Source organism: Lemur catta, chromosome 3 (assembly GCF_020740605.2).
Source record: "Lemur catta isolate mLemCat1 chromosome 3, mLemCat1.pri, whole genome shotgun sequence".
Lineage (NCBI taxonomy): Eukaryota > Metazoa > Chordata > Mammalia > Primates > Lemuridae > Lemur > Lemur catta.
This window is the reverse complement of record NC_059130.1, coordinates 28423569-28448858: the sequence shown is the minus strand read 5'-3', so window position 1 is coordinate 28448858 and position 25290 is coordinate 28423569. Positions and strand designations below refer to the sequence as shown.

The window sequence follows — 25290 nt, the reverse complement described above, 5'->3', positions numbered from 1 at the left end:
AGAATAAACATTTAAAGGGTGGGCTTGAGTTTTCTTTAGAATAAGACAGTAAAGCCAAAACTGGCTAGTCCCCTACATAGAGGGGCAGGCTGGCAGGTGAAAGGGCCTAGGACTTGGAATCGCATCAAATGCTGCAGGCCCTGGGCAGTTATTGAAACTCTCTGGGTTTTAGTTTCTTCATCTGCAAAATGGGCCTATTACTTCCTTACAGGAAGACTATGAGATTGCAATGATATGAATGTGCAAAATCACCTAGCTTGGTCCGTGGTCTGGTTTTTGTGTAATTTTGACACATAATGACACTGCTATGAACTGAATTTTGTACCCCTCAAATTCATATGCTAAAGCCCTAAGCCCCAATGTAACTGCATCTGGAGATAGGGTCTTCAGGAGGTAATTAAGTTTAAATAAGGTCATAAGGGTGGGGCCCTAATCCTATAAGACCATTGCTTTATCAGAAGAGGAACAGAGAGATCTCTCTCTCCCTCTGCCGTGTGAGGACACAGTAAGAAGGTGGCCATCTGCAAGCCAAGGAGAGAGCCCTCACCAGACCTGACCGTGTTGGCACCCTGATCTCAGACTTCCAGACTCCAGAACTGTGAGAAAATATGTTTCTGTTGTTTAAGTCACCCAGTCTATGGTATTTTGTTGTGAGAGCCTGAGCTGACTAATACAGACACATGTTTAACCCATGGGTAATCTGTCTTCAGAAAGTGGTGACATAGTGCACATGGCCCTGGTGGGAGTGGGCCCATGGTCTCCCTGCTTTGATGAAGCTTCCTCCATGGCCTCCAAGGTCCTAATGATCTGGGTCCTGCTACCATCTCGGTCTCATCTAGTGCCATCCCCCACTTACTTCTCACATCGGCCCTCTTTCTTTCATCTCTCCAGCTCTCCAAGCTCCATCCTGCCTTGGGCTTTTGCATGTACTGCCCCCTCTGTAATCATGATTTTTGAGGCTCACCTTCCGCTCAGAGGTCCCCACCCAAGAGAGCCCTGCCCTGGCTGCCTGTGTGAGACGGTGCTGCCCCCACCCCGACTTTCCCATTTCCTTTGCCCTGACTCATTCTCTTCCTAGCAGGCATCATTCACTGAAATTAAATGGTTTACCTGTTTAGTATCTGTTTTCCTCCTCTAGATTATAAGCTCTGTGGGGACAGGGGCTTTGTCTACTTGTTCTTGCTATAGCCCTACAGCTTAGCATGGAACTGTCACATAATAGGGAATCAACTCATACTAAATGAATGAATGAAAGAATGACCTGATCAGGGCAAAGCTTCATAGCTTCATGCCTGTGCATCCAGCATCTCTTGAACTAGACCCCAAATGCCTTGAATTCCAGCTCCACATCTTATCCCTCATTCCAGCTGGAGGCCAGCCAGTCCATCCAAGGGTTTCCAACTGCAGGGCTCTGTGGAGAGGCGTGGGGGCCCCTACAGAGACCTAGGCTGCAGGGGAGGTGAGTGAGCGGGCTTTTGAGTGCTCTTCTCTACCATTTCAACTAGAACAGCTCTGACTCTGTCTGTTGCCTATGTTGGGCTTATCCAAAAAAAAAAAAAAAAATCTCACTAGAAGAAATGGCTCCATGGCTAGGAAAAAATGGAAAACCACAAACTGGATCCAACCTTTCACGTTACAGATCTGCAGTCCAGAGACTTATCACACACAGATGGTCAGTGGCAGAATGCTCTAGCCCCAGTGGTGCCTCGGTCTGGGAGCAAGAAATTCTTGCTATGTGAGTAAAAACAACTTGCTTCCTCAAATGCCATAACTTGGCTTTCATTGCCTAAAAACTTGAGAACAAGGGAAAGGATTTATGGTCACCACGGGTCTCTGTCAGTCCCAGACAAACTGCAGGCTCAAAAGCCCTGTGGGTTCTCATGCACACTGCAAGGGACCATAGGTGACCTCTGTCAGGGGCACTCAGGAGAACCCTGTCCTGGCCAGCCCAAAGAGCCTCTGTGAGACACTGCACATGGCCCAGTGCCATCTGCCTCAGTAAGGTGGACAGTTTCAGGCGGGGAGGGTTCCTTCTTAGACACAGAGCTGGCTAGCATGCACCCCAACCCTCGAATGGTCTTCTTGATAGTAGAATCGTAGACTTTTCTGACAAAGCCCACTAACTTGATGGCCTCTTTTAGTGCCACCTTTTTTCTACGTTTGCTATTTTTTTTTTTTTTTTTGTCTTTCCTCCCTTTCTTCTTCTAGTTCCATGGAGCATTTGCTGACTAGAAATTTTATGTTAACCATTACTGCAAACTCAGAAGTTCATTTCATCACTGGCAATCAGCTCCTGTCCTCAGGGAAACCTAATTAGGTATTACAGGACTTTTGATGTTGCTTCCATGGTAACCCCATAGTAATGGTATACATGCTGAGTATGTGCTCCCAGGAGCTTAAATTTATTTATATATAGATTACATATATATAGATATGTAATCTATATATAAATAAATAATATATTTTAAGAAATTCTGTGATTTTTTTCCCTTTGGCTTTTTTTCCCTGTATATATATATTTTAAAATAATGGAAATTTTCCCTGAAGTTTTTCTTTCACAGAGAGGGAACAGTAGGGACGACTAAAGGCTTTTTCCATTTTTTCTCCTTTAATTTAGAAAAATTCATAGTTGTGCAAGAATGAAAGTTTTTCAGGTCGGTTGGAAAATCTCTACGCTCTACCCCCTCCCCCAATAACTAAGAACATTTTAATGAAAGATTTTGCTTAAATAAATAACCAGAAAAGGCCCAAGTCTTCCAAATAGAATTGGGGCGGGTGGGGGAGGGGGTAACTAGTGAATCCAATGAATCAACTCCAAACTTATTTACCCTGGAAAAAAACAAAGCAAGCTTCCCAGCGTGCCTTCCCCTCTGAGGGAAACATGTGGGGCCTCAGGGGGCCTGAAGCTCAGCCTCTGTCAGGTGGCCACTGGAGGCTCCAGGACAGTCTCCTTATGTCCCTGTCAGGACAGCCTGTCCCAGCCCCTGCAGATTCCCCTTGAACTGCCCTTTCCTGAGGTGGCCAGATGCCCCCTCAGAGCTGGCGTCTGTGGTGAGCCAGTGGGTGACCAGGCTGCTCCCTGAGAAACTCCAGTGGGGGAAACCGCAGACCTGGGCTCTCTGGGGGGGTGGGGGTGCTGATGGGAGAGCCTGCCGTGCACCCGTGACCCGCACCTAAAAGTCAAGGGTTTCTGGAGAATCCCTAACTAACCAGAGTTGTTTTCCTATTCGAGGATGGACTGCTCACACTGGCCTCTTCACTGCTGCCAGCTACTCAGTTCACCCCCAGGTTTGCCAGCAACATTCACCATTCCAGACTCTACCCCCAGTCCTTCGGCCTTGCCCTTGTTCCTGCATTCAGTGCCCCAGCTGACTTCATCCCGCCTCAGAAAACGCTTTGTATGCAAAATAACCAAACTGCTTGCAAGATAACTTTTACAATGCTTTCAGTTATTCTTTGATCTCTGAAGTAATGTGTCCCTGGGGTGGCAGTAGGGATGGAGAGGCTGGAACGGCCCTTGACCATGGTCCTTGACCATGATCCGGTTACCAGGTACTTGAGGAAGGCTGGCCAGCCAGCCAGCCCTGCGGGGTGGCGGCGTGGGGATAGGCGGAGGTTCCCTCCAGGGGCTGTGGCCTGGGAATCTAAAAGGGAAAGCTGGACTTTAGGACTGTAGTCTGGTTTGTGGGATTGAGAAATATACCGTCCCTCTTGCTGGGAGGAGAGGCAAAGTCACGTGTGCAGAAGCAAGCAGACGGGATGGAGGGCTCTGCGGCCATTTGTGCCAGCTACCGCACCGGTGTGTGACGCGTGCCTTCCAGGTCCTGCTGTCACCTTATCTCGCCCAAGAAGCTTTCCAGGGTGGGTCCTCATCACGCCTCCGTATGCTAGAGCTGCTGGAGATTGTGAGCTGATTCATGGGACACGTGCCTGATTTGTATTTATATCCCTAGTGTCTCAACCTTGTTCTTACTAATTATTTTATTGAACTGAGTGGAATTGGGTTGGTTCTCCTTTTTCTCTAATTACAAGTTCTTAAAGGCAAGTTTGGAATCACTCTGTTGTATAAAATCTCCTTCCCAGAGCTGTTCTACTAACAAGCTGAAAATCCTGCAGGCTCTCAGAACCACCAGGAAAGTGGCAGAGGGATTAGGTCTGGAGCCACCTCTGATCAGGGCACTACCTGGGGAAAGGGTAGGACTTTCAGGAGACCATAGACGGTGATACTGAAGCACTACACCTTCAGGCTGGCTGTTCCCTAAATGAGTGAAATCACTGTTTTTAGGCTTAGGAGGCAGAAAGACTCAGCAACTGGGGACAGTGGCTTTCCTTTCGCACTCAGGGAAGCCAGCATGCAAGGGGCAAACCCTGGCTGGGTCAGGAGGACACTTGCTCCTCAGCCCTGGGCCTCCAAGACCCCTGCTCTGGCACAGCCCTGAGCACGCCCCTTGAGGGCTTGCTGGTACTCCCTGCCCCAGGCCAGGTTCCAGCCATGTCACCTCAGTACTTTTCCAGAATCCATCAGAGGCCAACGGTCAAGCTGTTCTAGAACTAGGACTGGGCAACTGAGACCAAACCCTGGGGAGGATGGTCCTTTGCAGGACCACTTGTACACTCTCCCTGAGCCCTCTGGTCCAGCGCTACTCAAGATCCTGGCTCCATATTAGTTCTAGAACTTTCTAAGGCTTGGAGATCATGTGGGACAGTTTATTCCAGATTGGACCACCCTTTGGGAACAGGAGGGTGTCCTTTCCCATTGCATGAGATAGATTGTCAGGTCCTTTGTTGGTCACAGGCGGAGGAATGAATTTTCTACAGGAATTTCCATTCTGGGTGGTTAAAAGGGCCACTGGCAATCTGTCCTTTTCTTCATATGACACAGTCATCCATCTACCCACGCCTTTATTCAACAGAATTCTACTGAGTGCCCGCTCTGTGCCAGGCTCCGACGCAGGCATGGGAGGGAGGTGAATGAGCCAGGCATGGTTCCCGTCCCCAGAGAGCTCACATACACCAAGAACACAGATGAGGGGGAGGTGCTGGCAAGAGCATCTGTGTAGAACCACAGAATTCTGGCTCCGCAGAGCGGGAGGTACCTCGAGGGTCCTCTGGTCTATTCCTCATTCTTCAGAGGAGAACACCGAGCCCCAGAGAGGGAAGATGAGTTGTCCAGGGTCACACAGTAGGTGGTAGTTACTGATTCACTAAACAAGCATTTTTTGAACACCTACTGTATGCTAATATCAGGTTCTCGGCACTGGAGATACCACAGGGAACAAGGAAGACACAGCCCCTGTCCCTTTGAAGCTTTTCCAACTGTGACTAGGGAGTCCCACCCCTGGTGACACTTTAGAATCACCTGGGAGCTTAAAGAAAAATCCCAATGCCAGGGCCCCAGAGATGGTCGGGGCAGGCCTGGGCATGGGTATTTTCTTTTCTTTCTTTCTTTTTTTTTTTTTAACAAACTCTCTAAGTGATTCTAACATATGGCCAGGTTGAGAACCCCTGGTCTAAGGAGAGAGGCGGCCAAAACCCTGGTAAACACAAATAAATGTATAATTGAGATGTGTGCTTTGTTAGGAGTGAATAAGATTCTGAGAGAGAAAACAGCAGGGCGGGGGACCTGCTATCTGCTCTAAATCTGAAGGGAGCAAGTCCACACTTGGGGAGCTGTGATTCCCGGAGTCAGAAGGAGAAGGCATAGGGTGTCCTCCTACGGGACAGCAATGGGATCTTTTGGGACATATGGTCTACCTTGCAGGTGTACACAGCCCTGCAATGGAGCCCTGTCTAGCAGAGGTTTTCAAACTGCAACTTGAAATATCTCCCTCCCACGCCCTACTCCAAACACACCCCCACATACACACATGGTTTATGAATGCCCGCCAGGCCAGCTGGCTTAATAACCCCTCACATTTTAGAGTAGTTAGTAAAGCACAGTCCCACTGACTATCTGTATTATTGGATCCTGACACTAATCCTGAGAGGTGGGCAGGGTTAAGGTCAATATTTCCATGCTAGAGATGTGGGAACAGGCACAGAGAAACCGTGTGACCTGCCTAAGATCACACAGCTAATAACCAGATGTGGGAGGCTTCAGGCTTGCTTAGTTAGGCCTCCAACTCCACTAGCTGGGGTTGCCCCCCACCTGCTCGTACCAGGAAACTGAAACAGAGGCAGGTGGGGACACTGCCTTGGGACCAGCACCCTCCTGTCAAGCTGGGCAGAGCTGCGGGTACACCCTCCCCTTCAGCTCGGATGGCTTACAATCCCGTCCCCACCAAGCAATCAAAGGAATCCGGTACTCCTTGCTTCAATTCCTGCCCAGAGTGAACCCAGTTACTATAGTAACCGGATGCGGTTCTTTATTACAGAGTAGATGGTTTTAATTTTGTATTTGAAGAGTTTGGCCAGGCAGTCACGTTGCCATGGCTTGGCCTGTTGGGCGGCAGTTAGAAGCAGTGGGAACCCTTTGAGAAGCCATTAAGCTTTCTAATTGATGGGGGAAACCTGTGTCTGGAAAAACCCAGACTCAGCTGCAGTGGGGAAGGAGGAGGGGGAGTCTCCGGCTGGCATTGTGCTGGGTACCTTCTCCTGTTCAGAGATGACAATGACACCTTCCTGATTAGAGCCACTGGGCGAGGCCAGGGCTCTCAGCCAGTCGCTCCCATGGTGCCCTTGAGTTCCCCTTCCTGATCCCCATCGGGGCTGCGCAGAGCTGTTTTGCACAACCCTGAATCTCCGCGCTCCCATAGAGAGCCTTCCATATGTGTGTTGAATAAAGAAGGAAGGAAGAATGGTCTTTTGTGGGTTATGAAGGCCTTTCAACCCATTATCTCCTTTATTCCCCAGGACGTCTTTGCAAGTTCATGGAGCTGGGAGAAGGGGAAACTGAGGCTCAGCAAGGTTAGAGACCTGCCTGCAGTGGGGCCTCCCCTCTCCATGCATTTTCGCCAGCTGCCCTGGCCTCCCAGGGCCACCGAGTTGCCTGGAATCTGCCCCTCGTGGCAGACAAATCCCACAGGCAGACACTAAAAGCAAGGCAACCAGGAGAGCTTCCTTCCAGACCTGGCACCATGTCCCCTCCTTTGTGCTCAGTCCCTGGTGAACTGTAGGGAAGGCAGGGAAGCGGGAAGGAGAGAAGGCTGGTTGGTAACTAACTTCAAAACAGAGCAGAAGCTTCCTGTGGCCCAACCATGGAGGAGACGGTGTGGCTGACAGAGCAAAGGCCCTCATTCCTAACCTCCTGCAGGGCGAGGTGGCAGGGCAAGAAGGCTACATTCAGACTTCAGCCAGCACCCACTGCACGTTCACCCAGTCTCTCTGTTACTCCTGTGCTGAGGGCATATTTCCAGGTTAAATGAAACTCCTTCTACCCAAGCCTTGCCCTGACATTAACGTCTTTCTAACCCAGCCTTATTTCCTTCTGGCCTCACAGTGCAGGCCTTCCCCAGGTTTGTGGGCTGCTCCCCTGGCCAGGAGGTACCGATGCTGGTGACCTTCCTCCTGGGCTCATGTTAGGCCACAGGACCCTGCCCTCCCCTCCTCCTTAAAGGCCAGCGTAAGCGTTGGGGAGCAACGGCTCTCTGTGGCTTTCTGTGGCACAGGCAGTGTGTGGTTGGAGTCCTGAGTGGGGTGTGTGTGTGTAGGGGGAGCGGGGACAGGAAACGGCCAGAGCCGCTGGAGGGCCAAGGGCCCAGTACAGAGAGGGCATGACGTGGCGAGAAGCACCTCCACTGCCTGTCAGAAGTGAGGTGCACACCTGTGCAGGAGGCCCTGCACCCGGCACATGCCCCATCTCAGCCCTCACGCTCCGGGAATCAGAACCGTAGGGACGTCCAAGCAGGACAGCACCTTACAGGCTTCTCATTTCACAGATGTGGAGACTGAGGCCACATGGGGAAGGATGTGAAGTCCCATTCACAGCCATCAAACACGATGGGACCCTACAGTGGGACTTCCTTGAGGACAAAGGCTGGGTCTTCCCTGTATGTGAATCCCAGCCCCAAGCACAGGCTGGCACACAGCAGGTGCTCGGTCAGTGCTTGTCTGAACATGCATCTGCGTGATGTGACAGCAGAATCTCAGCTTCGTGGGTCAGGGCTGGAAGGGAGCTTAGGCGTCACTGAATTGAGCCCAACTCTCATTTTATAGATCTATTTAATGCTAAAAATAAGACTAGCGGATACTGATATAATGTGTGCTGGGTGCTAGGCAGGATTCTATGCGTGTTGTGTATACTAATCCATCTCGGCCTCACGGCGACCTCCACGCAGCAGACATTATCATCATCCCCAGATGAGGGAACTAAGGCACAGAGAGGTTCAGTAACTTGCCCAAGATCACACAGCTAGTGGTGTTAGGATCAGCAGACTGGCTTGGAGCCCGTGCCGTGAACACTGCACTGCACTGTCTGAGAGCACAGTGCTGCCAGCACACACTTGCCGGTCCTCTCTGAGTGGGAAATCTGTGCCAGCACTTGTGAGTTCACTCACACAGGAAACATGACTTTTCCTCTCCACACCCCCCTCCAGGCTTCAGCTCGGGCCTGGCAGGGGCTCAGGAATGTGTTTTTAATGCCAACGAGCTGCTCTTCCTCATCATCACGGCCTGGCACCTTCGTGCCGGAAGGAACCTTGGGAGGTGTATAGCAGGGGGAAAAACAGCCCAGCTGGCTCCTCCGACTGTACTGGCTCAACACAGAACACTCTGGTCAGCGAAATGTGGTTCCCCACAAACCCGGCAATTCCCTAGTGGACACCAACTGAGTGTCCTACAATGTAACTCAATTCTGACACGATCTACCTGGAGTTAGTGTTAGATCCCACAGGCTGGGGCTCAGTCCCACAACATTGCCCCACTTCCAACGCCAGTCACGGGCCCCAGGTGGTTTTATTTGTGTTGTAAATCAGAGGTTCACACGACCCCCTTCTTAGATTTGATTAATTTGCTAGAGTAGCTTACAGAGCTCAGGAAAACACATTTGCTGGTTTGTTGTAAAGGATATTACAGAGGATACAGACGAATAGCCACGCTGGAGAGATGCGCAGGGCAAGTATGTGGGAAGAGGCACGGGGCTTCCCTGCCGTCTCTGGGTGTTCAGCTGTCTGAAAGCCCATCCAAACCCTGTCCGTGTGGGTCTTTATGCCAGCTTCATTACATAGGTGCGACTGATTAAATCATTGGCCATTGTGATCAACTCAACCTTCAGCTCCTCTCCCCTCCCAAGAGGTGGCAGTGGGCTGTAAGTTCCAACCCTCTAACCACAAGGTTGGTTCCCCTGGCAACCAGCCCCCCATCCCGAGGCTATCCTGGAAGCCCCCAGCCATCAGTCATCTCATTAGCATACAAAAGACATTTATTTATCACTTTGGAAATTCCTAGGGTTTTAGGAACTGTGTGCCTAAACCAGGATGAAGACCAAATGTGTTATTTCTTATCATAAATCACTACATCCCAGGATGCAATTTACAGAGGAGGAGAGTGAGACCCAGAGATTGTCTTCGCCAGGGCCTCCCAGCTGGACCCGAACCCAGGTCTCCCTACTCGCGCTCAGGGCTGTCGCCACCCAGCGAGGCCTCTACGGAGGCGCTGACGTGGTCAGGCTGACCGAGCCCGCCCGCCTGCCCCGTCCGCCCTTGGCCCTGCCGTGCGCGTCCCGGTCGCGGCCACACTAACGGGCTCTCTGCTCCGCCAGCTCTTCGTGATTGACAACGGCGCGGACGACTGGCGGATAGCCATGACCTACGAGCGCATCCTCTACATCAGCCTGGAGATGCTGGTGTGCGCCATCCACCCCATTCCTGGCGAGTACAAGTTCTTCTGGACGGCGCGCCTGGCCTTCTCCTACACGCCGTCGCGGGCGGAGGCGGACGTGGACATCATCCTGTCCATCCCCATGTTCCTGCGCCTGTACCTGATCGCGCGCGTCATGCTGCTGCACAGCAAGCTCTTCACCGACGCCTCCTCCCGCAGCATCGGGGCGCTCAACAAGATCAACTTCAACACCCGCTTCGTCATGAAGACACTCATGACCATCTGCCCCGGCACCGTGCTGCTGGTGTTCAGCATCTCGCTGTGGATCATCGCTGCCTGGACCGTCCGCGTCTGTGAAAGGTATTCCCGCGGGGCGTGTTCTGCACCCAGAGCCCGCGCCGGCACGGGGCAGGGAGAGGGCAGGGGTGCCAGGAGGTGTACGGTCTGATGAAAGAGACAGGCACGCAGCCAAACACCTCAAAGGAGAAAATGGGAAAGAGGGGAGGGACAAGGTGGGGCTGAATATGAGCTGGAACACTGAAACTTTGGAACCAAGGTAAGCCAGGAAAAATACACATAGAATATTCCCTCTTTGTAAACCAATATATCAGGGCATTCTGGTTACATCATTAACCCTTACTCATGTATAACTCTTCTCTTTAAATTTCTCCCTCTTGGGGTTTAATGATGAACATTACCATTTTGAAGGCTCTGAGAAGTCCTGCAGCAATGAAACTGGTTTATTTTTGTTTAGTCTAGACTTTCTCAAAAATATTTGCCCATAAACCCTTTTTATGGTAAAATACTATGATACCTTGCTACTCAAAGTTGGTCCGCAGACCAGCAGCATCAGCATCACTGGGAACTTGTTAGAATGCAGACTCTCAGGGCTTGCGCTGGAACCGCTGAAAGAGAATCTGCATTTAAAGAAGTTCACCCAGTGATTCATATGCACCTTAAAGTTTGAGAAGCACTGTACTGGTGGAACGTACTTTGGGAAAAGTTTTAGAAAGCTGGTGGGTGGATTCAGAGAAGCAGCCTATGGGAGAGAAGGGAGATGTGACCCAGTAGAGATCCTGCTCTAGAGTACAATGCTAGCTCCTCAGCACAGCCATAGCGAAGGCTCAAGGGTAGGACTGCTGCTCCTTCTGCCTCCACCCCCAAGCTGCCCTTAGTGACTCTTCTTTCTTTCAAGCTGGCCCTGATATTCATTTTAATCTGATTTCGTATGTGGAGTTTGAATCTAGGTTAGAAACCTTGGTTCTGCCCCTAAGTGGCTGCAAGACCTAAAGCAAGTCACTTAACCTCTCTGGGCCTCAGTTTCTTCATTTAAAAAATGAGGACCACTGGAGATAGAATGAAGATATGTTTACTTGAGAGAGATTATTTTTGTCATGTTGGGAGGCATGGTCCAGCATCCCATGTAATTTACACAGATGTCAGTAGTCACCTTTAATCGGTCAGCACGTACAATCGTATTGCCAAATCTTCCCTGCACCAGTGTCCTGGCAGAGACAAAACAAGGAAGTCTGGAGAGGAGTTAGCCTAAACACATCTCACATGGGTACATTGAACCATATTTCCCACCTATTTTGAGATGTTCTGTTTGCAGACATTTCTTTCAGATTTTTGGTCAGCAGACACATGGTCAAACTGAGAGAACATTCTGTTGCAGCTGAACAAGGGCCGTTAAGGATGGCAGGTTCAGTCTCTGAGAGCCAGTGCAGTGTTGGAAGACTGTTGTCACATACAGAGAGAGCCCCAGGGACACACCATACCCACCTATTCAGAACCCTGCCATTGTTCAGCAGCTGCCATTGCAACATCTGCTCTAGGTGGGACCATACTGCACGATGCTTCGCGAGCCTTCTCTGGTAAGCAGACACTCTTCCTGCAATAGGGAAAGCATGTGCTTGGGTTCTAACCACAAAGTCCTCATGGTACTCTTAGCTAAGCAACATCGTGCCAGCCACTGTACCTTTCTTAGCCTCAATTTTCTCATCTGTAAGCTGGATAAATAACACCTACTTTACAGGATTTATTGTTAGAGTCAAACAAGGTAATGTATATGAACTGTGATTGCAATCCAATGACAGTGAAAATTAATAATAGCGCAGGTCCTTTGAGAACTCTTGGGAATTTTGTGGCTGCTTTTTTACAATTAGAACAAACCAACTTCTACCATATGTTGGCCTATAGTCTTCCTTTCTAATTGATAGAAGCCAAGTTTTCAAACAATAATAATTGAATTTACATAGCCCTTTAAGGTATTTGAAGTCTTCCACTTCCTCAAATCAACCCTGTTTGGCATGTATTTCAGATGGCTGAATACCCAACAAAGTACCTGCAAGTGAGTTTCTTTGTTTACTGAACCTATCACAAATATAGGTGACTATATTTTACTGGGGGAAAAAAAAAAAACCACATTTTGAAGTGTGTACTTTGCAAAGTACTCTGTTGCATCTTATTTGATACTGAATGGCCCTCTTAGCTTCCAAGCCAAGGTCCCTGGCAGGCCACTAGGTCTCTTTCTGTCCTCAAACATAAGTCACAAGCCGCCACTGAAGACCAAAGCAAAGGCAGAGAAACAATGAGCAAATCAGAAATTCTCCTACATTTCCCTTCTCTTGTGAAAAGGCCATTTGGCAAAAAGTCTTCTGCTTAGATATAACAAGAGGTGTATGAAAGCATGGTGGATGTTACCACTGCTCCTGTGTTTTGGGAGCTTACTCTCTGCTAGTTCTGTGTCAAAATGCTTTATGTTGTGCCAGCTTGTCCCTCACAGTAGAGCTATGATAGAGGTACCTTGTCTGTCCCTGTTTTAGAGTTGAGAAAACTGATGTAAAGTAACTGGCCCGAGGTCACAGAGCTAGTAAGTGTGGAGCCAAAATCTGAACCTGACTCTGACTCTGAACTTCATGCTTGTGTCACCAACCCAGGCTGAATCCTGCACTCAGAAGGAAACTGTGGCCTAGATCCTGGCAGCTTGCCCAATCTGAGCGTCTCCAGGCTGCTGAGACTGACACTTCAAATCCCCGTCTCGAGGTTTTGCCTGCCTCCCCTGCCTGTGGTCTTGACCATTTTATCACACTGTCTCCTGGGCTGACTTCGTGTTCAGTTCAAACATCTGTGTGTAGTGGATGCTTGTTGCGTCACCCAGGCCCCTCCTCCAGGCTCCAGGCTCCCATCCCTGTAGCTAGAGTGTTGTGTTGGCCGTGGCTGAGTCCCTCTCTGGGAATTGCCCTGGCTGAAGGGAGTTGCCTTGCTCAAGGTCAAGCCCCTGGCCTGGGGCAACAAGCACCCAGGGGCTTGTCAGTGTGGAAGCGCAAAGGCCCAGGCCCTCTGCCTCCAGCAGGAACACTATGCAGGCCTCCAGGGCTCCCAGGTCACTGAGGGATCCCCCGAGGCTCTCTGTTCCTGCTGCACCCAGCCCTGCGGTCCCTCACACCCCACGGTCAGAGCAGCCCCAGTAAAACTGCCACCCCCAAATCATAGCTTCTCAGAGGCTCTTTCCCAGGAATCTGATCTATGGAACTGTGAAAACACGTATATTTTTTCCTAAACAGGCAAAGCACTTCTCTTACAAAGACTAAGCAATTTCTTTTAGAATCAAGCTTAAATGATCATTGTCCTTCCCCAATATCATAGAATAAGTAAGATTGGCAGAGACCTTGAGACAGGAATTATTCAGCCAGAGACTGGACAGAAACTGGAAGCTTTGGGGGACTGAAGCATCAGGCCAGGGTGGGAGGGTGGTGTGGACAAGATGGCCTTGGTCTCTCTCAGCCTGATCTCACGATGGTTCTGTCGCTTAGATATCAGAGAGGGTAAGTGACTTGCCCAGGGTCACACAGCAGCACGACAGGTTCTAGAAAAACTCATGGCTGCTGATGCCCAGAGCAGGGCTTGTTCATAACCCAGGTGGCTTTTATCAGCCGAGACTTATCTCTAGTTGTATACACACACTTCTGAAGTTGCTATGGAAATCCCTCTTCAGCAAGATGCATTTTAAAAGACATTTCTCATATCTTGGGTTGGTTTTTATGTGACAATAAAGGTGTTTCACATTTCCTCCTCCCAAGGAGGGAGAGGGAGTTAGTAATTACGCAGAGCAGCCATGCTATTGGGAGGGCAGTGCCTGGTTGCTGGGAGGGCAGTGACAACAGCAGGCTTGTTTTCCTTGGCCCCCAGTGAGGCATTACATCATGGGTTCCGAGGCCTGACAGTTGTGGCACTCAGCATTCTCTGGGATTCTCCTGGCTGCGTGCCCACCTCCCACAGGCCTCCCAGGGAGGAACCTCATTATGCACTGTCAAATGCTGAGCAGCCTTACTGCTGGAGAGACCATCTGAGGCCCCAGGTTCTAACTGCTGCAGCACGTTGGGGAAGGCAGCTTTCCTGGCATGCCCTGAACAATGGCCTGCCAGCTCACATTTGTATGTTTATCTCCTTGGGAGGAGCAAGAAGGCCTCCGTAAAGTTGATGAAGTGGGCTGAGTCTTGCTCTCTAGAGCCATGCTTTGTAAATGACCTCAGCCTCTTGAACGGCCTCTCTCCTCCGAGGCTCCCAGTTCTGGGCACAGGCTGTCTCCGTGTCGCAGGCCTTCCAGTCTGTCAACAGGGTTTTGGCTGTGATGGTGTGAATTTTCATTTTTCTGCATACTGATATTTTCATGAGAAATTTGATTCCGGAGACCTGGCTCCGGAGCTGGAGAGAACAACTAGCAGCCATTCTTTCTCGCACTAGAAGAGGCCGCCACTTCCATTGTGAGGAAGATGAAAAGAGGCTTCTTTCTTCCTCCTCTTCTGCCCCTGCCTCACACACCCAGGTCTGCACTCTCCAGCAGCACGGAGCAAGGACACAGTTCCCTCCTCCTCCTCATCTCCTTCCCACAACCTCCTACCACCTCTGGCAGGGGAGTCCACCCAAGGCAATGGAGGGAGGTGGTCTGAGGGATGAAGCACGGTGCCAGGGCTGACAGAAGCCTCCAAGGTGACCCTGCAGGCTGAGCACTGTGGTTTCCCATGGGCCCCTTTGGCTTGAGGCACAACCTTCGGTCCAGGGTGTGTGTACCGTGATCCATGGGGACCATGGGAAGGAATGATCACAACTTCCATTCATAGTTATTTTTATATAAAAGAAACATAAGCTCACCTAGTATTTAATATACATGTAGAGAGTAATACATGTCCACAATTTATAAAAAATATATGTATAATATATGGGAGGGCAGTACATGCTTAAACATTTTTTACTGGTAGGAGTCCATGATTTTAAAAGTTTAGGGGATCAGAGGACGAGTTAGTGGGATAGTACCCTACCATGTTGGACCAAGTCTGCTAGACCCAGGAACCCTGCCCTCTAGCTGGAGAAATGAGAAGCTGGCTTCCTGTAGGGAAGGGGAGCACCCTAAGGTGATCCCTGGCACGTGCCAGTTCTAGATGAGTGGATCACTCAGGGAGGGAAGGGGCATGGGGGCAGAGGACGGGCATCTTACTTGAGGCCTTTGAAAAAAATTGTGCAGCATTAAGGAAGAGGAAAATAATCCTGAAGTTTCCTTAATTACGAGAAACAAAAAGCAACATTAGAAGATTCTTGGGCTTCCCTGATAGGGTGCAAGAAAATATGATCTTTCTGATAGAGAAGCGTGGGCAGATAGGAAATGAAAATTTACCTGGTTCACATAAGCAGAATTCCAGAAAACTAAAACTGTTTTAGCAAAAAGCACTGAATTTTTAAAAATGTGGAATGTGAAGGACAAACTTAAAAGTTCTCTCTGAATGCAGAAGAGATAAGAAAAAAGGGATGAATAGGACAGAATTGGAAGCTATAGAATCCAGATTCCATCCAAGAATTAGAGTTATTTTGGAGGAAGAAACCAGAATAATTTGGATATAAGCATAATTAAAGATATACACAAAGAAAACTTTTCCAGAATTGGCCCAGGGTGGGGGATGTGTGTGGGCTGTTAAATCAGAGTAGGAAGATCAAAAAGGCTTCCTGTTTTTCAGTTAAAATGTGAGGGGCAGGGGGGAGTGCCTCTAGACATATCCTAATAAATTCTTTTTCTAATAAATTTATTGAATCATAATGTTAAATGAGGCACACAAGCAGCACAAAACTGACTTTTCCTTAGGAACCCTAAATTCTAAGAGACATTAGACTATTTCCACAGGATTTTGAGTTTAGGATCCATCCTGTCATTCAAGTGAGGCAACAAAAGAGGAACAAAAGTCATTCTTGGAGTTTTCTGGGCTCAGAAGGTAAACCACCTACTCTTTTGGGGGGAACTTGTACACCAGTTGACCAAGGGATGAATTACAATCAAGATCTTAATAATGAAATGATGTGAAAGAAAGGTGACATTACCGAAACCAGCAAACTGAAACCAAGATTACATTTATGCATGGTTGCAAAAGCAAATTCTAATGTCAAAGAAACAGTAGATTCTGGAAAAAGTAGGTGTATGAAATAAAAACAACAACTCCATAAGAATGAGAGGGTTGCAAATCTTCGGATTAAAAATTTGAGAGGAGAAGGTAAAAGGGATTAGTAAAAGCATGCTAAAGTCATCATTTTATGTGGAGGAGATTTTTTCCTAAAGCCCTTATTCAATTTTAATAATTGAAGAAATATAGTTTAAATTATTTTTTAAACCTAAAGGTAACCACAGGTAGAATTTTACAGGTATAGCAAGAAGGACAACAATAGTATTGGCCATGTATCATTTCATTCAGTCCATACCACAGCTGTACAAGGTATGGAGACTGTTGTACCTCCATTCTATATATGAGGAAATTGAGACACAGAGAGGTTAAGCAATGGGCCTCAGGTCACACAGCAAAGGAGTGGCAGACCTGAAACCCCAACACCCTGCCTGAGAGCCTCACTTTTCCCTACTTGGAGAATGCACACCTTCCATACAACATCAGAGCCCACGTAGCTAAGACAGAAAAAACAAAGGAAGCAGGAAGGAAGAATTTAAAAACGAAGTATGAAAGAAGAGAGAAAGCTAAACTTAAAATTTATAACATAATTGAGTTTACCTCCCTATTAAAAGACAATGTCTTTTACTTAGATGGGATTTAAAAGCAAAATTTGATTTCATGCTATTTTCAAAAGAGGTACCTAAAACAGAAGGACCCAAAAAATAAATGAAGACCAAAGATTTATTAGGCAAGTGCAAATCAGAGGGCAATTGAGTAGAAATCCTCATTTTAAACCAAGTTGAATTCAAAGCAAAAATCATTAAATGGTTCTTTTGAACCATTCAAAAGAACCATTTAATGTGGATAAAGTGGATAAAAGTGCTATATATAGTAAAACTGTGAACTTCTATGCAAAAAAATGAGGTCAAGAATCTGAATTATTAAATGGTTTAATTAATTGAGAAATATTGAACTTTGTAGCCTATAAACAAATAATACATCTTTTTAAGCATTCATGGAGCATTTACACAAATCAATCAACTTCTTGGTCACACATTTCAAAACATCAGAAAAATTATTCAGGCTGCATTCTATGACCACAAGCCCATAAAACTTCAATTAAAAAGAAACTTTTGAGAGAAATTTTAAAGCAATCTCCTCAAGTCCAACTTGGTCAACAGAGAATTCAAAACAACTATTAAAGACTATTTAGAAAATTACAACAATGATGACCCTATATATCAAAACTCTGGATGCAACCAAAGGTGTACTCAGGTGAAAAATATCCTTAAAGTTTTTCATTATTTACAAAATGGCTGTGCATGGTGGTGCAGGCCTGTAGTCCCAGCTACTTTGGAGGCTGACATGGCAGGATTGTTTGAGCCCAGGAATTTGAGGCTATCGTGCATCATGGTCACGCCTGTGAACAGCCACTGCACTCCAGCCTGGGCAACAAAGCCAGACCCCATCTCTTGGAAAAAAAAGAAAAAAATGAAGAAGGAACATAGATTGAATTCATTGGAAACAAAACAAACATCAGGAGAGCAGATTAAGTTTCTAACAAAGACAGGATTAATGAGTTAAAAAAGCAGAAACCAGAATTTATAAATCCTAAAGATATTAACTTTAATAAATTTAATCGAGAAGAAAGTAAACACAAACAAAATTAGAAATTTTAAGGGAGAATAATGATTGATTCTGAGGATGTTTTAATAAATGAGAATAGCTTAACTTTTTTGAAAGAGAAGACCATTGAGGGGGCTTTCTCTACTAGATATTAATATGTATTATTAAACTAAGAATAATTAAGTCCCTCTGGCATTACTGACAAATCAGTGATGACAGATCAATGAAACCTAATGGAAAACCCTGAAATAAACCCTAGTGTGTAAGAACCCAATATATTAAAAAGAAACAAACTGGGAAGCAATAGATTATTCAATATGTGTTAATGGGGAAATTGGAAGCATGGATGAAAATCAAATTGGAACCCTACCTCTCGTCAGCCACCAAAATAAATTCCAGGTGGATTAAAGTCAGATGTAAAAGAAAAAAACCATGAACAAGCTCTAGAAAACAAAGTGAATATTTAATCAATCCTGAGGTGAGAAAGAACTGTTAAGCAGAAAATCTCAGAAGAGAAAAAACATGAAGGAAAAATGTGTGATTACATCATTCAATTTTAGATTTCTATACTTCAAAAATTATACTTATTTAAAAAGCAAGTGTTATGCTAGGAAAAATATTTGCAGCAAACATGACAAGAGGTAAATATCCCTATCATACAAAGCAGTCTTAAAAACCAATCAGAAGAACTCATCTCCCTAGTGAAAAAATAGGGTAAAAATAATACTACCATAAAGAAATACAAAAAGCCAATAAAATGAAACATACAACATATATTGTCTCACTAATCAAAGAACTACAAATTAAAACTACAAGAATTACTTTTTCTCCTCTGCAGTGACAAAAATTTAAGTAAAATTCAGTGCTGGAGAGTTCTTGGTGGTGGGTGTGGTCTCATACTGATGGCAAGGAAGAAATTAGCACCACCTTTCTAGAAAACAGTTAATAGTTTGTCACAGGAGCCTTTACAAGCTTGTAACTTTAATCCAGTAAATTAAAATTCCATTAAAATTGTTTATTCTAGGAAACTATTTTAATGGAATAATCAATTTCCATCAAGTTTCTTCAGCATGTTTTTTTAAAATCAGAAACTAAGTAAATGTCTAGGATTTAAATGGTTAAATAAGTTCTAGCACATCCATATGATAGGTGATTAGGCCACAATTTAAAAATCAACCTTTTGCAGACTATAATAAGGTAGAAAAATAGTAATAGCAGTATCTGAAAAAGTGGCACACAAATTAATATTGTATAGGATGTTACCAACTTACATAGATGCATCATATGCATAGAAATGATTGGGAAATGAGTATGAATATTAAGTTGTTTTCTCTGTAGGATGTTACCCTGTAATTTTTTCATTACTTTTTATTGTACCTTCTACAATGATAATGCATATACATATTTTTTTTAATGGAAAGAGGTATTTGTTTTTACACACTCGACAAAACCCCTCTTCTCATCTTCCATATGAGCCCATGTTTTGCATTAACAGGGCTTAGAAGGTAAAGTTGAATACCTCGAGTTTTGCGTACAATTTTTTTCTGAAACCCGCAATAAAAGTGCCTTCTTGAAGGGCCCTCTTCCGACCTGGCAGCCAGTGGCCTTAGTGGACAGAGCAGCGGGACGACTAGAGCCTGGGCCGGAGTCCTCCCCCGGGCGGTGTGTCGCTTAGAGCCCCTCTGTGGCCGCAGGGCGTTCGCGGGTGCACCTGGTGCCAGTGTCCAGGCAGGTGGAGTTCTGCCGGCGAGGCGTGACCCGGGGCGCTTCACTGGCGCTTCCGCACCTGCTCTGGGCCGGCCGGGCTGCGGCGCCCGGCGGCGCTGCGGGAGGCCGGGTGGGCCGGGGAGGAACCGCGGGGCCGCAGCCGCCCTTCGGCCGGGGCTGTCTCCGCCAGGGGGCGCAGGGCGGCGGGGTCCCGCCGGCGGGGCCTGGCGCCGGAGGAGGAGTAGAGCCGCGCCTGAGCCCGCCTGCCCAAGCTCAGGTTCAATCGCTCTGTGGCGCCGGCGCCCTTGGCGGCCAGGAATGACTTCAGGGCTGGGTCATCTGTTCCAGGGCTGCTCCCCGCTCCTGTCCCCAGCGGGACGCCCACTTTGATTTCATGTGCGCGCTTTCCATTTTCCTCCATCCCTGCTCCCTCGCAGCCCACTTTCTCTCTTCCCTCCTGATGCCGCAGGTTCTTCTTTCTCCTGTGCAGACACTTAAACATGGAAACTGCTAACTCGTGGCTAGTTTTTAGTACTTTTATTCATGTTAAATAATGATACATTACTTATATATTATAATTAATGGATGACATCTCTTAGAAGAATCAAGAAATGGGAAGCAAGGAAAATCGCTGTAAAATTCGCATTCAGAAGCACTAAGTTTGGGACAACGTGGATGCAAAGTGAAGTGCATATTGCGTTGAGTAAACCATTCCATTTTTCCCTCGATCCCCAAATTACTGCAACCTGTGTTAACTAAACCTGGGTTTCCCTCCACTCTCTCCTGCTGGAGAGTCACCAGCATCTTTTTGTCTGAAGGACTTTTGCCTTAGGGAGACCCAGTTAAGTTCCAGGCTTCTTTCTCCAGCTAGGGAGGGTGATCCAACCTTTCTCACTGGAATGCCCACCTTCCTGACACTGCCAAGGATGGGCTACAGCTGCAGGTAGAACCTGGCTAGGTGTGGAGGAGAGAAGTTAGTTTGTTTCTTACAGTGGGTGCCGAAGAGCATTGGAGCTTAATTCTCACTCCCTGGTACCAGTTGAAAGCGATGCACTGGGAGGAAACAGTAGCAAAAATCCTACAAGGGTGGGAGTCCTTGGAGGGGCTGAAGTGAGGAAAAGGAAAGGGTTCCTAGAAGTGACGTCAGCCACATCTATTTGTGGGCTGACATTAGTCAAGACAGGAAATCCATATTCTATCAACGTTTCCATTTTTCAACTTTGAGGTTGTTTTGTTTGCCCCTCTTGCTCCCATTGTGCCCTGTGTTTCCGGTGCCAACATCCCCCAGCAAAGAACTGGTGCCTCTGCCCCTTGAGCGTGTTTGGTGGCTTAGGGTGTCTCCTGTGTGTGCTTTCCACTGCCCTCTGCTGCGGGCACATGGCCCCTGCCCAGGCTGGAGCCCTGCATTCCTGGCTCGCACAGCAGAGCTGTTGGAGGATTTTTTCACGTTATTTTTCTCCTTCCATTTAATACGGACTCCTCTATCCCCTGACACACATGGCCCCAGTGCCCCAGAGGCTGAGCTGGGAGGGAATGTGGACAAGAACAAGCCGTAGTCCTTTGAGTACCCCTGCCCTTCATTCCACTCTGCCTAGGTGCCTACTTCCCCCCTCTGTGCACTGCCCGAGAGTTTAAGGGCAACAGTCCCCTGGCTATTCGGTAGCAGTAGCCTGGGAGTCTGCCATCCCGAACATGCCTGGTCAGTGTGTTCTCCCCAGAGCTCATGGAGCTGCCTGGCTGCACAGCCCCTGCAGGCTCGCCCAGACAGGCCCAGACAGGCTGAGACGGGCCCAGATGGGCTCTCACACCCCCACAATAGAGGGGGCACAGAGCCTAGTTAGTACAACTCCTTTTAAAAATTTTAAACATGTTTCAGCTGAGCCAAGGAGAAAATGCCCAGAACACGATAGCACTAGCCACACTGGAGGATTCATCTGGCAATGGATACAGCCTGAACACAGGATTAGAAAAACAGGTTTGGCCCTTGGTTCTACTATTTACCTTGCACGTGTACTTGACCTGACCGGGGTCAGGCAGCCTCTTTTAAACAACCTCTGGGACACTTCGTCTTTAAAAGAATATTCAATCCATTTGTAGACAGCTCTGACTTAGAAATATCTTCCTAATAGTGGTTAAAATTTAACTCCTTGTAGTTTCTGTCTTGGGTCCTAACTCTGTTTTCTGGGTCCACAAAGAGGAAGTGCAAGCAATGTAGGCTGGTGGTTAGACCACTGACATCTGGGTGGATGTGGGCTTGGGACCTTGCTCACGTCCTTACTAGCAGGTGAGCTTAGGCCAGGAAATGGGATCATTCACCAAAAGCACAGGCTAAAACGTAGCACTGTGGTCCCTAACCGCTGGGCCACGCAGCACTGCCTGAGCCCCGCCCCACCCCCCCAGCCCATGACACCTCATCCCCCGACCCCGGGTCCATGGAAAAATTCCATGAAACTGGTCCCTGGTGCCGAGAAAGTTGGGGACCGCTGATTTGGCACATGGTGAGCACCTAGTGAAGCAGGCTGGTATTTCCTTTTCCACTGAAGGTCCCTTAAGTATTCAAAGACAGGCTTCATCGTCTCTTCTCCAACCCAGTGCTGTCTGATCCCTGCAGTCATTCCCCACAGGACTCCCCTGATCAGACTCCACCCTCCTGCTCACTCTCCTCCCTGGTCATCGACGTTCTCATGAATTGGAGGCCCCAGACTGAACATAGTGCCCCAAGTGTGAGGCATCCTCCCACGTCCTCGACATTATCCTTCTCATGCAGCTGAGAGTAGCCCATCGTCTCAGGGCAAGGGGCTCTCAGGCACGGTAGCCTGGGAAGTAGGGAGCGAGACCCGGGGCCCGTCTTGGCTATAGCTCCATTCTATAAACACATGCTCTATTATTAACTTTCTTCAGTACAACTGCAAAGGCCCTGTTACCTGAACCCTGCAGGGAGCGACCTATACCCTTGACCTATACCATGGCCACCACCCGGCAGGAACCACAGCTGAGTTAAGGCCAGAAGGGTGGTTCAGCCATGTGGGAGCCAACCAGGACTCGAAGCGTCAAGATGCTCCTGTCCTGTTCCCAGCTTTAGTGAGGGAGTGGGGGGTGGGGTGGCCTGTTATTAATAGCTATTGAGCTCTGCTAGTCACCAGGCACTGTGCTAGGAATTAAGTGTAACTTAGAGAATAAAACACATTTTTTTTCCTTCATGGGGCTTGTAGTCTACCAGAGAAGACAGGTAACAAATTAATAATTAAATAAATAAGTATGTAATTTCAAATCTATGATATATACTGTGAAGGAGGAAAAAACAAGGAAGCAATGATTTCTTTTTTTAAGTGATGGAGTTTAAGAGGGATCCTACTCAGCTGGGACCTGCTTGGAAGGTCTCCCTGGAGAGGTGATGTTTGAGCTGAGGGCTGAAGGGTGAGAAGAGACCAGCCGTTCACAGGTCAAGAGGGTACGCTTTCCCAGAAGGGGCCACAGCGTGTGCACAAGCTGAGCTGGCGACGAGCTTGGTGTGGAGTCCCTGGCAGGAGAGTAAATGGATGGAGCTTGTGCGTGTGGCAGGAACCGAGCCACAGAAGGGGGCGGGAGGCTGATAGAAGGGCCCTACGGACCACGTCAAGAGGTTGAAGCTAAGTGCAGTGGGAAGCCATTGACGAGTTTTAAATAGGAGAATAATACAGTCTGGTTCATTCTAAGAATGTCACTCTGGTATCTTTGTGAGTAAATTGGGGGAGGGCAAGAAATCTACAAGGAAGACAAAGGAGGCCATAGTAGCAGGCCGGGCAAGAGAGAGAATGATCAGAAGGGTGGAGGCGGCAGTGAAGAGTTCTTGAAGACATCCTTTTCACCAGGCTAAGAGTCTGATATGCATGTCCTCATGCACTGATGTCTCACGCATGGAGTCTATGATCAGACTCATTATGTTGCCTCTGAATTCTCTCTGTGCTTCTTGGATTTTCTCTTCTTCTCAGGAACTTTGCCAGTTCCTGAGAAGTTTGGGGCTGCAAGTTTGGGGCTGCAAGTGACAGGAAACCCAAAATAACAAAGTTTAAACAAAACAGAAGTTTCTCTCTCATGCAAAAGAAATCTGGAAAAGTGTCTAGCAGGTGTGATGTTGACAGGATCCTTCTCCCTTGTTACCCTGCCATTCTTAGTATATGGCTTCTTCCTCATAGTTCAAGAAGGCTGCTGGAGCTCCAGCCATCCCATCTACCATCTAGCTAGCAGGGGAGAGGAAGAGGCAAAATAAGATATGTTCATTATCTTTAAGGACATTTCCTGAAAGTGACACATGTCACTTCTCTTCACATCCATTGGTCATTCACATGGCTGGAAAAATGTAGTCTTTATTATTGGAAACTGCTGCTCATTCCTGGGTTCTCTTATTAATGAAGAAGAGGAAAAGTGCTGCTGGGCCACAGCTATCTCTTAGGCTCAAAATCATTCCCCATCCTAGTGTCCATGCCTCGCCCCATTTCAGCCCTCTATTCAGGCTTCAGACTCTGTGCTTCTTATTCTGTAATGTCTCTCAAACTCATCTCTTGCTGCTCCCTCCCTGACACAGATCTCTGTCATCTTACACTGGACCGTGGAAGTAGCTTTTCTGGCTTCCAATTACACTACCACTAGCTACATTCTATTACCCCTTAAAAACCTGCAGCTGCTCCCTCTAGAAGATTAAGTCTATGTCCCTTAATCTAGCATACAAGGCTGTCTGCAGTCCAACTCTAATCAACCCATGGAAAAACCAGTGTGGTTCAATTTTAGTAACATTAGCATTGATCTTAATAATGACACCTCATGTTTCTACACATTAGATTTTACTGCCTCCAGAAGGGAAAGCATGTGGCACCTGGAGTCAGAAAACCTGCACCCGTAGCTTAGTTTAATGATGGACCAGCTGTGTAACCTTGGGCAAATCACTTGCCCTCCATCGAGTAAGTGCCCATGGCTGTGGCTGGTTCTTTTTTTTTTTTTTTGAGGTGGGTTCTTGCTCTGTTGCTCAGGTTGGAGTGCAGTGATATGATTGTAGCTCACTGTAGCCTCAAATTCCTGGGCTCAAGTGATCCTCCCATCTCAGCCTCCCAAGTAGCTAGGACTCTATCTGGCTAATTTTTCTTAATTTTTGTAGAGACAAGGGTCTCACGGTGTTGCCCAGGCTGGTCTTGAACTCCTGACCTCGAGCTATCCTCCTGCCTTGGCCTCCCAGAGTGCTGGGATTACAGATGTGGGCCACTGCGCCTGGGCTGCCACTGGTTCTTGACAAACCCTGCATCCTTTCCTTTCCTAGGCCTCCTTCTGATCTGTAGATTGGAGATGAGCCTGTCCTACCTACTTCTTTGCAGCTTATGAAGTTCAAACAAGAGAAGGCATGAAAAGCTGGGGGAGCCGTAAAACACAGGACACCTGCTCTTCTGCTCACAGTGGCCCTAAGAAGAGAGCAGGCAGGACAGGGAGCCCAGAGTCCCTATTTCACGGATTAGGACGTGGTGACTCGGGGAGGATTTGCACTGACTTGCAGGGCAGGGGAGGCCTGGACCCTGGGGGTCCTGACTGCAGCTGGGGGGCTCTTGAGGTGTTGGTTAAATTGGAGAGTTGTGTTACGGAGCGAGGCTGTGCTGGGGCAAAAGGAGAAAGAACATAATGTGTGAAGTGTGTTAAGTTTTTCTTTCAGTTTGGGCTGTGTGGTCATTTTATCATTTCCTTGGGGTCATGCTTTCTGCTACCTAGAAGAAAATTGTGATTGGTGCTCTAGAAAAACTGATTTCTAGTG

At 47.7% G+C, this 25290-nt stretch overlaps 1 protein-coding gene across 1 annotated transcript in view; it reads left to right on the top strand.

Annotated features, from left to right (window-relative positions):
- KCNN3 (potassium calcium-activated channel subfamily N member 3) overlaps positions 1-25290 on the top strand; it is a 149135-nt gene that overhangs the window by 84018 nt on the left and 39827 nt on the right. The window contains exon 3 of the mRNA XM_045545213.1: positions 9698-10116. Coding sequence (XP_045401169.1) covers positions 9698-10116 — 419 coding nt within the window. The remainder of the gene's footprint in view (positions 1-9697; positions 10117-25290) is intronic.